Below are 15,460 nucleotides of genomic sequence, written 5' to 3' on the forward strand. Positions count from 1 at the left end.
TCACGTGGCGGTCGCCCGGCCAACGGTCATGTGATGTTTATCGATAACCAAATCATTGCGCCCCTCGCCTTGAGCAACACACACGCCTCTCCAACGAGATATCCTGTGCTGTCGCTCAACATGGCGGCCTCTGATGATTTGATCGATTTTAACATCATTGAGAACCAGAAGGAAAACATCCAATCCCTCCCCGGGGGCCGATCCGCCAGACAACTTGCCCAGATCTTTTCGGCAGGGAGCAACAATGACAAGATCGCGTCGCCATCTCCGAACGACACGCGAACCCTCAACGATGCCATTCGCCAGGAATACGAAGGTGAACTGCAGTCAATAGTAGAGTCAGACGATCCACTCGACGTTTATGATCGCTACGTTAAATGGACCCTCAACGCCTACCCATCCGCCCAGGCGACCCCCGAGTCGGGGCTCCTTCAATTACTCGAGCGAGCAACGAAATCATTCCTGTCTTCCTCCCACTACAAGAATGATCCCCGGTATTTGCGTCTATGGCTTCATTACATTCGGCTTTTCTCCGATGCCCCCCGCGAAACGTTTGCCTTCCTCGCACGCCATCACATTGGCGAGGGCCTTGCCCTTTTCTACGAGGAATTTGCCGCGTGGCTTGAAGGTGCGGGGCGATGGGCGCAGGCAGATGAGGTTTACAGACTCGGTGTGGACCGCGAGGCACGACCTGTAGAGCGACTGGCGCGGAAATATGATGAATTCCAGCAGCGATACGAACAACGCCCGCAGGATGCCGGCCCTTCTTCACCGGCCTTGCCGACTGTCCGTCCCGCGCTGGCCGCAAAGATGGATCCATTTGCTCCTTCAGATATCTCGGCTGACCCGCAGGCCTCGCGACCATCACCGTCAACGGGCGGAGGCGCGAAGACCAAGTCCGGAAAGCCAAAAATGTCGATTTTCTCCGATTCTGACTCTGGCTCTGCGAGCCAACCCGCAACTAGTGGCCCGACCAAGGGATGGGAGAGCATCGGCTCGATGCAGGAACGCAAAAAGGAGAATCAGGTGGAGGCGAAGCCATGGGCGGGAGAGACTTTGAAAGCTGGCAAGAAGTCGGGGCCAACGCAAAAGATGGCCATTTTCAGGGACGAGGTGAGTGGTGATTTGGGTTGCCCATTTCCTTTTCAGACCTCCATATATTTACGATCACAGGACTAATTGCTGGCATGAACCTATGACGGGGCTTCGATTCTGTGTATCCAGTTCAATCCAAATCTTCCTACCCAAGAACCCGTACAACCAAAACCAGTTCCGGAACACCACGTAAGGGAAGCGGTTAATCCGCGGACTGGTCGACGTGAGCGTGTCTTCGTCGACTTGGAGGCTGTATACCCGGATCACAACAACCCGGCGCATGAGATCAGCTTCGAAGAACTGAGGGCCATGAAGCGCGGATGGATCGGAAAGAATTGGTGCTCCCAGAAGGAACCCTTGCAACAAATCTCTGGAAACGTTGGCGGCGCCGATGGTCAGCCAGGGAAGCCCAAAGCTGCCACTCCTGACCAAGAATTGCCGGAGCAACTAAACCAAAAGCTGAAGATTGACGAACAAACACAATCCTATGACCAGGATGGCGCCCCCGAAGGCAAGTCGGGCAAAGCGAGACGTTTCAAAGTGAAAGGGGAAACACAAACCGGTAAGTGCTTGCGTTATATTGAGTGGATAAGCTCTTTTCGAGTACCCTAACAAGCCATGCAGTCAAAATGAAGTTCGACTCGCCTACTGGCTCCAAGGTTCGGCGGAAGAGTACCAGAGAGCCGACAATGACCATGCATACTCGCGCTGCAACAGATGAGATCTACAGCATCTTCAACCAACCATTGAAAGCTGAGACTGAAGATGCTGCTGATAGCTTATGCGACAGTGACTATGAGGATGAGGACTACACCAGTGCCGGGGACAGTACTGGCACGGGACATATCTCGGCGGCTTCGAGTGACTTTGGCGACGACGAGACGCATACCTTTCACAAATCCTATGACGACACTGAATATACCGACACCACGCGCGCTGAAAGCGTCGACGGCGGTGAGTGGACAGAATTTACTGCGAGTCGAGACATTCCGGCTATCGATGCTGCGGACACGGTCTCCCAATCCGCCGTCAGTGATGGAGCCGCCAGTGGTTCTGCACAAGGAACACCAGGGAGAGAACGATTTGTACCGGAAATGCCTGAAGACTATGACCCTCCCTATGGCCCGTACCGCGACCCGGCAATCATGGCTCAGAACCGCTTGCCATTCATGACGCCCATTGTCGAGCAGACGGAGTCTTCGGTTTCAATGACTGCCGCTCGTGCCAATTTATACAATGCGAAAACTCCGTCGAAACCTCGGTCACCTGGTATGCCTCCAATGGGCGATCTTCTTCTATCTAGCCCATTGGGGGCAGCCACTCCCTACCAAGGAGATCATACTGTTGGCTCCACATCTGATGTCCCTTTCAGCCCAACTGCTTTCAAGGCACTTGCACCAAAGCTTCGCCGGCGGGAAGCAATAATCAAGGATACGCAATGCAATCCAACTGACAAGGGCGTCCGCAACACGATTCTGAACTCCTTGGACCCACCGCTCGCGTCATACATGGGATACCACGGCCACGTTGAGGACAGCAATTATGCCTCCGTGATTCAGAAGTTTGTGAAGAATCATAGCAGGCGGTCCAAGAGTGGCGACGACGAAGAATTCGACACTCCCATTCTCGAATTCCCAGGGGCCGAGCGTAGCTACATCATCCGGCGCGAACTCGGAGCAGGCGCATATGCCCCGGTCTACCTCGCAGAAAGTGTTGACAGCCTCGAGTCATATAATTCTGATTCCGATGACGAAAACGCAGGCCGAGATTCCCAACCGACAAAACCGAAACCTAACGAAAAGCCTCGCTATCCCTTCGAGGCCGTCAAGGTAGAACATGGGCCATCGAGCGCGTGGGAGTTCTACATGCTCCGTGCAGCACACGACCGTTTGGAGCAATCTTCCAACCACACTCGTGCTACTGACAGCATCGTTCGTGCACATGAACTGCACGTGCACAGGCGGGAGAGCTTCCTGGTGGAAGACTACCGCGGACAGGGCACACTGCTGGACCTGGTCAACATCATCCGCAACGAGTACAACGCCGATGGAGGACTTGATGAGGCACTGGCCATGTTTTTCTCGGTCGAGCTCTTTCGCACCATCGAAGGACTCCACGCCAACGGAATCCTCCACGGCGATATCAAAGCCGACAATTGTCTCGTCCGCCTCGAGGAGCCCAACCCCAACGAACTACCCGCCAAGGCACTTTCTCTCCTGGACCTGGGAGCCGACGAGTCCCCCACTGATCCGCGTGAGAGCATCCACTACGCCCCCAGTGGGGCCCACGGCTGGCAGAACAAGGGCCTGGCCCTGATCGACTTCGGCCGCGGCATCGACATGAACGCCTTCTCGCCCGCGGTCCAATTCATCGCCGACTGGGAAACCGGCACACACGAGTGCAATGAAATCCGTGAGATGCGCCCCTGGACCCACCAGATCGATTTGTACGGCATCGCCGGCACCATTCACGTCCTGCTGTTCGGCAAATACATCGAGTCGACCCCTGTGCGCACCAGCACCGGTCTTGCAGACCCTGTTGTTCGCACGTATCGCATCCGCGAGTCTCTCAAGCGCTACTGGGACCGCGAGCTTTGGGCCGACGTCTTCGATCTGCTGCTGAACCCCGGCGCGGAGCGCTGGGTGAGCATGGAGCGCGAGCATGGTGCTGTGGATACTTCGTCTGCTCCTTCTTCGCCACACCCTATCCTTCCAGTCCTCCATTCCATGCGTCATGTCCGCCGCAACATGGAGGAGTGGCTTCTCGCGAATGCCGAGAAGAAGGGACTTGCCCTCCAACTGCGCAAGATCGAGGCTATTCTCGCTGAGCGAAAGCGGAAGCTCGAGCGGTGATGGTAATGGTGCCTTCTCTGCTCAGTGCTTATCAGCCCCTTTTTTTCCTTTTTTTTGTCTGCTTCTTTTTTATTTCCTCTACTGTTGTTCCTAGAAAGAACCTCTTTTTTTTGTCCTCCTCTATACCCCCCTTCTTTTCTTTCTTTGCTGCCTTTCCTGCCCTTCTGTGTATTTTTCTATCTTCACTGATAATGGGCTTCTTATGTTGATATCCTTGTTCTGGCATATAGATTATCTTTCCCCTCTGATATGAAATTTCTCCAGCCTTGTTCTGTCCGTGTCTACCCTTGACCAAGAATCTCTACAAGTAGCTATTTCTAAAAATGCTGTAGCTCCACACAGCCTTCCAATCAATCATCCTGTTTCTAGTATTCCTTTAACCAAGCCATGGCCTGCTCCAATGCTCCAAGTCCATGAAGCCGAGCTAGACAAGTCCGACTACTTACAAGATTCATCTCTGAGACATCACGTACAAGGCAAAGCTGAATGGAATCCATAAAGAATGCCCATGTAACCACCTGTAAGTACACTACAAGATCTACAAAGCAAAGAAGAAATGGAAAATAAAAAAATCGATTGGAGATCTGAAACAAGCGATCCCTCTGGAGAATGAAAAAAAAAGATAGCGCTAACACCTTCACCGGCGATGAGGCAAAAGAAAAAAATTGAGAAAATGACAAAGCTCTGGAAATGCAAGAAAGCCAGACATCCAGCACATGACGGTCATGAGAGTGAGAAAAAAGACACCGTACGCAAAGTACCGAAGAGAAGAAACACGGGAGACAGAAGAAGAAAAAAAATCTCGAATGCAATTGTTCCGGATACAAGCCTAAGACAGGAATCACGAGCTTGGGGAATCACAGAGCGAGAATCGGAATCTTGCGAAGAAGACATTCAACGAAGAGAAGAACAAGAAAAATCACTTGATCAGAGATCACAAAGATCAGAGAGATCAAGATCAGACAAGCATCAAGACGGAAAGAAGATCTGAGATCCAGATCTGAGTCGATGGATGCAGATTATGAGAAGATAGACGAGAGAAAAGAAAGCAGAGAAGAGAACAATAAAGGTCGCTGGCAAAAGAAGAGAATCCTAACACCTCGCTGCGTCTCAGGGATGTCGTTGGCCAATTGCAATTTCATGTGCGTCGTTTCGTTTCGGATCGTCTATGAAAAAATTGGCATGTATATCGTCTTGCTCATCTCTCTTTTTGGGGGGTAATGTTGCCATCCAACCAGATCGATGCTGGAATGGAGGCGAATGGTCGTGTCATCGGTGACGGGATAGATCGAATGGAAAGTTGAAAGTCGGGTCCATCTCAATGGTTATCACAGCGGGTCGTAGTAGGCCCCATAGAGACGAAAAGGCGACTGGAAAATCGAAACAACCAGGGAAAAAAAGGAAAAGGAAAAGGAATGTAGAGAGTGTGTGGGTCGCAAAAGATGGCGAATAATTGTGACAGCGAAACTGGGGTTTTCGGGTTTGATTTTGTACTCTTTTTTATTTTTTTTTTCTTTGAGATTTTCTGTGTTGGCCTCGTGTTCGTGAGGCCGTCGAATGTTCGAAGGGAAAGGAAACATGTCCGTCGAGGAGCAAAAGAAAGGATGAACTCGCATGGTGGCAAGCAAGGTTGGTAACAGATTCGGCTCGAAAACGCCAGTGTTGAATTTCCGGCAGCCAAACAATGATAACCATCATGATCGAGGTCGTGAATGAATGAAGATGGGTTCCAATTGAAGTCGGCAAGATCGAAACCAAAACCCAACACGCACAAAGCAATCTAAAATTGACGTTGCTGATTTTCGCAGGTCGATGAACATCAAGCCAATGCAGGGTGCAGAGTTGCCGGAATCAACACAAGGGAAAAAAAAAAAAAAAAAAAAAAAGAATCCCGGTGATGGTGTATCGTCTTCAAGGTGCTTGAGCACCAAAAAAGGGTCAGGACTCAAAAGGCCCCAACCAAACATATCATAACGGTCATCAATGCCGTTGCTGTCATAAAAGCTGTAAAAAGAAAAAGGGGGAGGCAGTACCGAGCCCCTGTATCTCGTTTAGGTCATTATGCAAAGAGGAAGAAATCTCGCAAACGAATCAACACCAATGAGAACGGGATTCGGAAAATTGGACAGCAAGACGCGTCTATTTGCGCGAGAAAGGCATGTTCAAGATCTGCCGGCGGATACGCTCGGCATCGGAGAGATTTTCCTCAGTAGAATCGTATGTCAATGAGCCCATGGGTTTCACCTGCTCTTGGCTCGGAGAGTAGTTGACCATGGGGCTGTCAGAAGGAGGGCCCCCGCTCGAGAATGGGTCGGAAAGAGAGGGGGCGTGTCTGATGAACCGGCGAGGAGGCTCACGACGCTTAAGCGGGCCTTCCACCCTGAAAGGTGAGCCCAGCCGTTTGATGTGCTCGCCACCAAGGTTGAGCAACGGGTTGACAGGCGGCTTCATGGCTGGGGTGGCCTCGTCGGGCTGTGAGTTGAGCGACGAAGGGGGAGAGAAAAGCTGGTTGATATCTCGAGTATTCACAGCGCCGGTCGTGGCTCCACGGTTGCGTATGCGCACTCGGCCGTGGCCGATGTCTTGGAATTTGTTGTCACGGATGTAGAGCTCCAGGCGACTTGAAACTTGCTCATCTGAGGGATCCTTGTTCCCGGCCGGAGCGTTCGAGAAGACATCATCTGCGTTCTGAAGCGCTTTCTCCAGCTGGGTGTTACGTCGCAACCGACGGCCAGGCGCATGAACGGTCTCACGCCGACCAGAGGCAGGAGGATTATGGATTTGGCGGCTCGGACCTCCCGGGCCCCAAGTGTTGTACACAAATGGCGAACCAAGACGTGGAATGCTGTGGGTGGATTCCACATTGAGATGCGGGATGGGAGCTGGGGCTGGGACATTTTGAGACTCTTCAGCCACGGGGTTATTAAACCATTCCGTCTTTGACTCAGTCGCTCCGTTCGTTTCTTGTGCAAATTGCGACAACGGGGTCGGGTCGTTTGGTGTGGTAAGTGAGACACCGAGGTCACGAGTGGCATATGGCGTAGACTTGGTATCGGCAAAGTCACGGACGCGGGGCTCTGAGGCGGCACCGAACATCTCCGCGACGGGCTCCGGGCTGCGAGATTGCATCAAGCGCTGGTAATGGGGAGAAATGGAGAACTTGCGTCGGCACAAAAACTTGAGCCGTCCTCGAGTCTTGGTATCAGACTTGGGCCACGCCGGCTGCGCCGCATTCTCCGTGGCCTTGGGGGTCGAGTTACCGCTGCAATCACCGGACGTGGTCGGCTGAGACTGGGCGATGCGACGCCGTTTCTGGTCCCAGGTCTTCTTCGCACGGCGAGCGACCCGCGAGGTGACTCCCAGAGGGGGAATGCTTCCCGGGGTCATCTTGAATGGAGTGATGGTAGGGTCCTGGAGATAAAGCTGATAGGTGTTCCACAGATGGTTATCCATCTCACGAGTCCAAGATTTGTCGTGGACAGGAGCTCGGCGCGCCGTCTGCTTGGGCAAAGTCGGCGGCTCCGATTCCAGCTCTTTAGGGAGCTCCAAGGGGAAATACGAATCGAAAACATCACTCTCAACACTCGAGCAACTTCCTCCCACAGATGGACGCGATGCAAAAGTCTCGATGGACTCGACCGATGAATCAGACATGCTAGAGCACGCGGAGCCGGGGCGCTTGATCGCACCTGCCACCAGTGGCGTCTGATCCCACGAGGGCCACGGGTTTTCAGCGTTGCAATCGTCGAAAGGCGTACCACGAATCTGAGCGGGCGGGGTTTTGAACGTCATCCGCTCACGAGGCGGGGCAAGGAAGCGCTCATCACTACCAGTAGATTCGTTGGAGAAGGACTCTTCCAGCTCGGTGTTGTTGGGGGGACTTCGATCGAGGGCAAGGGAACATCCGAGCCTTGGAACCGGAAGATATTCAGATCCAGATCCATCCGCGCGCAAACATCTGTGCCTGAGCGAACTCGAGTTTTTGGCAACCGGAAGCTGGAAACAGAGTGGCGAGGCGGAGGGGGAACTTCGACATTGGTTGAGGGACGCTCGGGGGTCTTCGGCTCATCGGCACTGAGAGAAGGAAAGGTGAAGTTCTTCGGGAGAGTTCGCGAGAGTTGACGTTGAGCCATGGTGACGATCTCGTGGCCACCACGTGTGGAATGTTTCGAAAATCAGAGCAATGGGTTCTCTTTTTCTTGGTTGTTGGTGTGAGGGTAAATTGAAGCTGCAGCTTTGATTTGGAAGCGCAAAGGGTCGCGTTAACAAGTCGTGATTCGTGATAAAGGATAAGGAAAAGGAAAATTGAACGAAGGCAGCAAGAGGCGAGGACAAAGAAATCCGAGTTGTCGGTGTGGGTGATCAGGAGGGGTTGTGGAATGCGCCAACTAGATATCACCAGATCACATCTGCAGCTCCATCTCGGCGTAGGAAATGGAGAATTTCTTGACCAAATACCACAAGAAACAAAAGAAACGAAAAGAGAAAGGGTGGAGAAGCGAAAGCAAAAAAAGAAGCACGAGAAAGAATCTCGCAGAGAAGGGGGGGGAGGAAACGCGGGAGGGTGGAAGGTGAAGAGAGGAAGAGAAGAAATGAGGAAGAAAGAGATGGGGGAGGTTGGGCGCCCAGACAAATTGGACGTGGTACCCGGTACCGAAGTTACTGGGGGTGGACGGGCGCTGGACGCGGGTACTCAGTACTTTGCTCAACGGCCCACTGCAAAATGCCACTGCGCTACTCGCGACTAAAGCACGGGCTCATCTTTCTCTACTTTTTGCATGGGAATGTGTTGGGTTTGTTTAGATTTTCTCGAGTCTTGCCTAGATCGAAGGCTGCAGGTTGTACCTTGCTTGCAAGATGCAGAAGATTTCATATTCCTGGAATGACCTGGTGACAAAGAGTACAGTATGGCTTTTTTTTCTTCTTTTTTGTTGTAGGGCTCTCTCGGGGAGGAAGATGGGGCTAGAGAACCCGTGTCCATACCTAGTAGTCCCCGGGAATGGCCCTAACTCCAGGTGGTATCAGGGACTCAACCCAGTGTAAAAAAAATGAAGAACAAGCAATCCTGTACGTTTGATCACCAGTTCCTCCAGAGACCTGCAAGGGCTACCTCGAGGGTACTCCCGAGCCAAGCTGCACCAGATCTTCTGCACCTCGGGATCACCATTGCAACAAACCGACCCGGGGAGTTTTCTTGTCACAGAAACGGCACAATGGCCTCGGATCTGCACTTTTTTTTGTAGGCTCGGCATTGTGCGGTCAGGGTCTCGACAAGAACCAATATCACCGCATTGGGGATGGGCCATGGGGCGGAGGCAATCAGCGTTGCGGAGGAAGAGGAGATGTCCCCACCAACGCGAAAGACGCGTTCGGACGCGCCGCACGTGTAGCGGTTATATGACGGTATGTGTACCAGCACGTGATGGTCTGTGTCATTTATGTGTGAGGATTCAGGCACCTTTCTTTGGTGCCTGAATTCTGCCTGAAGCACACAGTACCAAAAAAAAAGGGGCGACTGCAGTTGGGCCAGAGTGCAATTCCCCTTCGAGGCTCAACCCGAGTCCATGCGGTGTGAGCTGGATCGGAGGCTGAAACAGACACTCGGCTGCCCGTTTCTCTATGCACAAGAAATTGCTACTAACCACACAACTCTTCCTACGGAGACTACAGGGCAAATGGCTAGGCCTTCTCATATCTCGAATGGACGCCATGGGATTTGGTCAGAATAAATTGATCCAATTTCCGAGACTCCCAATACTTGAATAACCTGGGAAAGGAGCTCACTCTCCCAGACAAGCCAGGTCGATCTCCGGCTCACGCAACCGAAACAGCAGCTCGGCGGTGCCAACCGGAATGCTCTGATCGCCCGCTTTTTTTCAGCTTCCAGTCGTGCTTGAGCACGGGGATTTTCATCAACTATACCCTTTGCGGTATTTAGACACACCAAGCTTTAATGGAGTTACTGTATTTCGCCTCCAATGATCACCCTCTTGTGGCCCCAATCACCAAAGGAAAGCAATGCGATCGATTAGCTTGACACCCAAACTTTCATGGAAGGCCCATTTTTGCATGATGCTGTTCGGCATAGTTGGTTCCGACAGTCCGTCAGCCCCCAAGGGCTGCCCTATAAACTATACCTCGATAGGACATTGGTTCTGCAAAGCTTCCGGGTCTCCATGACCAGTACAGCTTGGTTTGGTGATTTCTTCGTCGGGTGGAGATATGGAATAGGCATCAATGGGTTATGGTAATTCCCTCCAGGGGTACCAGCCCAAGACCGGTTCATTTACCGGGAAGAACCAAAAGAAAATAAAAATAAAAAAGATTTGACTAGGACGGTAAAGTGGAGGGGAGCAATTTGAAGCAAATATAAATACTGACACCACCCCCTCTCCTGCTTCGACACTCGTAGTTACAAATATCTGCACCTTCAAGATGCTTATTTCAAGCCTCCTGTTTCTGGTGGGGGCGCCAATGATCCTCGCCAAATGCAAATGCGTACGTCCTTCTCAAATTTGGACTGCTTCACCCCCACTCCTGAATCTAACTCGAACAAAATACAGACTCCAACGGACGACTGCTAGCCTTCGGCTTCGACATGGAAAACCCTCAACGCTACTGTGGATGGAAAGCTTCTCCGCAATGAACCTATTGCCAAACCATACTATCACGGAGAGGGTTACAGTCAGCACAAATGCCAACAGATCAGCTCGAACTGGACAACCAACTCGTGGCTGGCGGGATTCCCCACTGGATACAGCTATCCCACCATTGAGAGGTGTCCCGCCATCAATGCCACGCTGGGGGTCTATCACTACCCGCAGTGCGATCTGGGTAATTACCCGTGTACACCACCATCAGAGCAACCAAGGCAAAGGACGTCGCCGCCGGCATCAAATTTGCCAGGTATCATAATGTGCGACTGGTAGTCAAGAACAATGGCCACGATATCTCGCAAAGGTAAAGGATATTCACTCGCAGTTCCATGGCCATTGAACAGCGGAAACTAACGAGATTTCGATAGATCGCTCGGATACGGCAGTTTATCCATTTGGATCAAACATATCAAGGATGGGCTCTCCTATCAGCACAATTTCCCACCAGAAAAATGAGAGAAGATCTCAAAAACTAAATCTCGTCAAGACTGTCGGTGCTATCGGCGGCTATCTCCAGGGCGGAGGCCATGGCCCTGCCAGTCACGAATTCGGACTCGGAGCCGATCAAGTTCTCGAATACCAAATCGTGCTCGCGTTGGGTGAGCATGTCACCGCCAACGCCTGTCAGCACAAAGACCTCTTCATTGCCCTGCGCGGCGGAGGAGGTGGCACCTACGGCATCGTGACCTCGGCCACGGTCAAAGCATTCCCTGAACGCCCGGCCCTTGGGCACGTCTTGGACATCGACGCTCTCAATGCCCGTGGCACCGCCCAACTGCTCAACGCAACTGCAAACGTAATGGCCAGTGTTCCCGCCCTCGTAGACGAAGGCTTCTCAGGCACGGCCGTTCTCCTGAAAAAGGAATGGGAAAATGGTGTACACGCACCCGTTGGTCAAATTGCTCAAGGACAACTCGACTACAGCGGTGAACAAGGCCAAGGACACCATGAACCACCACGTTGTCAATGATTTAATTCGCTACAACGGCAGTTCCCTCTTTATCATCTCCAAGTTTCAAGTCTGGGATTCGTTCTTCGCGTGGTACCAGTCCGCTCCACACATCACCGACGACAGAACAGGTCCATGATGACATCGTGGTTCATCGACAAGCACTCTCCGGTCTCCAAAAAGGACAAGCTGCCGAATCTGCTGAAGAACATCACCTTGGATCACGACACTCATGGTGAACAGATCGTGTCCCAGTATGCCCTCTTGTTGAACCTTGTCGCGCGCGGAAAGGTACTGGAACCCCAGCCGATGACGGCGGTCAACCCCTCGTGGCGCAAGACCTATCTGGTTGCGCAGCAGACGGATATGTGGCCCGATAATGCAGGGTACGAGGAGATTCATCGCTTCCAGAACGAGGTCATGGCCAAGAAGTTGAAGGCCTTGAAGGAGTTCGCTCCGGACATGGGGACCTACGGCAATGAGGCAGACCCCTATGATCCGGATTGGAAAGAGGATTGGTGGGGAGACAAGTACCACTACCTCCAGTCAGTCAAGAAGAAGTATGACCCCGAGGATGTGTTTTGGTGCTGGCGATGTGTTGGAAATGACGCCTGGGCGGAGATCACCGGAGGGGCTGTCTATGGGCGTTTGTGTCAGACGAAATTATCGGACTGATTCTAGTGGGGTAGAGTGGATAGACTGTGTTTTTAACTTGGTACAATATTTCTTTTTCTAGTCACTTGGTTCCCAAGATGTTGTGCTTTATATGATAAATCGAACAAATTTCTATTACCTACCAAGCGGTTTAACTACTAATTACTAACCTTGTAAATGGCTAGCATATAGCAAGTGGATGTTAGCAAGCACTCACTTGAGAATTCCAAGGTTCCAAGACTCTTGGTCAGCCTTGCCCCTTACCTGACATGGATCATGATCCAGTAAGCAAAGTGACATAGCTAAGCTCTATTGAATATAGCATATCAGTTAAATTGATAATTGATATTCATGTAATATTATTCTACTAATATTTAATATAGTTATCTAGAGTTAATGTTGAAGTAAAGACGAGTTAACTCATTGGCCGAGCCAAGACCCCGCATGCGGTTACCCGCGGAGGCAAAAGGCACATCGCATCGTGAAACTCACCCTTCCTTCAATCATCTCTTGAATTTCTCTTCCATCATGGGAGACTACGGTCCCGCTGCTCTACCACTGCACTCCACTCGAACGGGCAATCCATTGCAACCCGCTCAAGCCCCCCAACGAAGTGTCGGTGCTGATAACGGGGTTTGGGGTAAGTGATCGACACCCCGGATCACGCTGGATCCCGACCCGGGCTGACCCGTGCAACCCACTGACGTCCATCATCATTAGCCCTTCAAAAGCAACCTGGTAAACGCCTCTTATTTAATCGCCTCCTCGCTCCCGTCATCCTTCACCTTCCCATCCCCGAAAGACGACCCCTCTGTGCGCCGCATCTCCCTCCATGTGCACCCATCGCCCATCCCCGTCGCCTACGCCACCGTGCGCCAGGCCCTGCCCGTGATCCTGGAAGAATTCGCCGCGTCGCACGGTGGACGCCGCCCTGATCTGGTCATCCACATCGGCATCTCGCCGCGGCCCTACTACTCCGTCGAGACGCTGGCCCACCGCGATGACTACCACATCACAGACGTCCAGGGCCGCTCGGGCTACGAAGACGGCGAGAAGCTATGGAAGGAGATGGGGCTTCCCCCAGTTCTAACTCCTGGCTGTGCTACCACGCAGGTTCCATCCGGTTCCGCCGCGCCCTATCCGCCCAACGACCACTTCGCCGATACATGGCGTGCGTTTGCGCCGGCAACGTCAGATCTTCGCGTCTCCAAGGATGCTGGGCACTACCTCTGTGACTTTATCTTCTATACCAGCATGTCCTTGGCGATGCTCAATGGCCAAGACCGCAATGTGCTCTTCTTCCATATTCCTGGGGCCTCGCAGGATGCGGATATCGAGCGTGGGCGGGCCATTATATTGGCCTTGATCAAGACCATGGTGACTTGTTGGATTGATGAGAAACAGGCTGCATAGAATGCTACATAATATGCTTGCAAAGCTACCCATAACTCTATCTCTAGTATATGCTGCTTTTAGTCTTTCTTTTCTTTTCTTTTCTTTTCTCTTTCTCGGGCAGGTGGTCAGCATCGAGCCCTTTTCTTTCGAGTCGGATTGCAGACCATCCTTTCCCTGGATCTTGACGTGCGTGTGGTGTTCAGGCAGGGACTTGTCTAGTTTGGTTGTCTACGATATATCCCAGAATCTAACATGACTCATTGCAAAATATATACTCGGATGGTAGGACAAAGTTTGCAAAACCGCCCAGGAGCATAGTCAAATTTACACTGCATAAAAGTCTTGACTTGTATCACACATATATGCCCATTCGCATCTCATCCCTCTAATCTACCTCGATCGACTATAGCACCAAGGCGGCGAGACCCGGCAAAACGCCACCGATCAACCCGAACGCGAGCCCTAACAACCGCGATCTCTTATCAAACTCCGAGATCTCGACCTTTCTTACTTGTGAGCATTCAGTCAAACACGAAGCAGACAAAGTAAAAGAGACGGGAGGGAAAATGCTAGAAGCACACTCCACACTCTCCGCGGTGGTCCTTGCCCTCATCCTTCTGATCCCTCTCATCCCAACCCTCATCATTCCCGAGCTCAAGGGATGGACCAACCACAACAATCCTAGACGATGGCTTCCACCATTTTCACGCCTATGGCGTCGCACTCCGAGGCAATCAAGCGAAATTGTCTCGTTGCGCATGTACCCGATCAAATCGTGCCGCGGCTTCGAGGTGCAGGAGACGACGCTGCGGGAGCACGGGCTTGATCTCGACCGGCGCTGGATGCTGGTCGATGCCGCGACCAATCAGTTTCTGACTATCCGCCAGATCCCGAATATGACGCGGATCACGACGGCGTTGAGTGCGGATGGGGAGGAGTTGGTTGTGCGGGTTCCGAGGGAGATCAACAACCACAACAACAAAACTGATATTGCTATTGATATTGAGACTGAAGATGTTGAGTCTGAGGATATGCACACCATCCGCATCCCATCCCATCCAACCCCCACCTGGCTCGCCGCAAACACCACCCCAGCCGCAGTGCGCATCTGGGACACCGACACAGACGGCTATCTCTACAGCGCAGTCATCAACGCGCCCTTCTCACAGTTCCTCGGCCGCCCCGTCGCTCTCGTCTACAAGGGCCCCGCCGCGCGCATTCTGCAAGGCAACGGCGCGCCCAGCCAACTGGGCCGCGTCCAGACGACAGGATTCCCGGACGTGCACCCGGTGCTGATGGCGTCGGAAGCGTCGCTCGCAGAGCTGAACACGCGGCTGCGCGGCGCGGGTCTGGACCCGATTACTGTGGAGAGATTCCGGCCGAATATCGTTGTGCGGGGTGAGAAGCCGTGGAGCGAGGATTCGTGGAAACTTGTGCGGATTCGCGAGGAAAGTCGTTGTGATTCGACTCCACCCAGTGCAAGGGCGCCATTGACTATCCCGCTTGATCTTGATATCCTTGCTCGCTGTGCTCGCTGCCAGGTGCCCAATGTAGATCCTGTCTCTGCGCGCAAGCATAAGAAGCAGCCGTGGGATACGCTTATATCGTATCGGCGGGTCGATGAGGGGATCAAGTTTAAGCCGTGTTTTGGGATGCTGAGTGCCCCGCGCCAGGAGGGTGTTGTGCGCGTTGGGATGAAGGTTGATGTGCTGGAGGAGACGAAGGATCATCGGTATATCACTGGGTTCTGAGGAAATCATCATTTAATTATATTGTAGTCCGTGGGTGGATGTATATGCTTTTTGGACCTAAATTGCTCGGGTCTTTTCCAAGGCCATCCATCTATTTAGTATTTGTCT

At 52.4% G+C, this 15,460-nt stretch overlaps 6 protein-coding genes across 6 annotated transcripts; 5 read left to right on the plus strand and 1 right to left on the minus strand.

The window, feature by feature from the left end:
• Positions 1-120: 120 nt before the first annotated feature.
• Positions 121-3,947, plus strand: NUU61_003833 (putative checkpoint protein kinase (SldA); the record flags this gene model as incomplete). The annotated part of the gene is made up of 3 exons (XM_056654415.1): positions 121-1,113; positions 1,225-1,657; positions 1,720-3,947. The coding sequence occupies 3 exons, from the start codon at positions 121-123 to the stop codon at positions 3,945-3,947; spliced, it is 3,654 nt and encodes a 1,217-aa protein (XP_056512442.1).
• Positions 3,948-6,086: 2,139 nt separating this feature from the next.
• On the minus strand, positions 6,087-8,080 carry NUU61_003834 (uncharacterized protein; the record flags this gene model as incomplete). Its single annotated transcript, XM_056654416.1, has 2 exons — positions 6,087-7,827; positions 7,866-8,080. The coding sequence occupies 2 exons, from the start codon at positions 8,078-8,080 to the stop codon at positions 6,087-6,089; spliced, it is 1,956 nt and encodes a 651-aa protein (XP_056512443.1).
• A 2,302-nt stretch (positions 8,081-10,382) lies between these two features.
• Positions 10,383-10,876, plus strand: NUU61_003835 (uncharacterized protein; the record flags this gene model as incomplete). Its single annotated transcript, XM_056654417.1, has 2 exons — positions 10,383-10,445; positions 10,532-10,876. 2 exons carry the CDS (start codon positions 10,383-10,385, stop codon positions 10,874-10,876), a joined length of 408 nt encoding a protein of 135 aa, XP_056512444.1.
• A 142-nt stretch (positions 10,877-11,018) lies between these two features.
• On the plus strand, positions 11,019-12,227 carry NUU61_003836 (uncharacterized protein; the record flags this gene model as incomplete). The annotated part of the gene is made up of 3 exons (XM_056654418.1): positions 11,019-11,478; positions 11,528-11,645; positions 11,684-12,227. 3 exons carry the CDS (start codon positions 11,019-11,021, stop codon positions 12,225-12,227), a joined length of 1,122 nt encoding a protein of 373 aa, XP_056512445.1.
• Positions 12,228-12,734: 507 nt separating this feature from the next.
• On the plus strand, positions 12,735-13,619 carry NUU61_003837 (putative pyroglutamyl peptidase type I; the record flags this gene model as incomplete). Its single annotated transcript, XM_056654419.1, has 2 exons — positions 12,735-12,839; positions 12,927-13,619. The coding sequence occupies 2 exons, from the start codon at positions 12,735-12,737 to the stop codon at positions 13,617-13,619; spliced, it is 798 nt and encodes a 265-aa protein (XP_056512446.1).
• A 548-nt stretch (positions 13,620-14,167) lies between these two features.
• Positions 14,168-15,352, plus strand: NUU61_003838 (MOSC domain-containing protein; the record flags this gene model as incomplete). Its single annotated transcript, XM_056654420.1, has 1 exon — positions 14,168-15,352. One exon carries the CDS (start codon positions 14,168-14,170, stop codon positions 15,350-15,352), a length of 1,185 nt encoding a protein of 394 aa, XP_056512447.1.
• Positions 15,353-15,460: the final 108 nt, after the last annotated feature.

Source organism: Penicillium alfredii, assembly GCF_028826965.1.
Source record: "Penicillium alfredii strain IBT 34128 chromosome Unknown utg000005l_segment0_segment0, whole genome shotgun sequence".
Classification (NCBI taxonomy): domain Eukaryota; kingdom Fungi; phylum Ascomycota; class Eurotiomycetes; order Eurotiales; family Aspergillaceae; genus Penicillium; species Penicillium alfredii.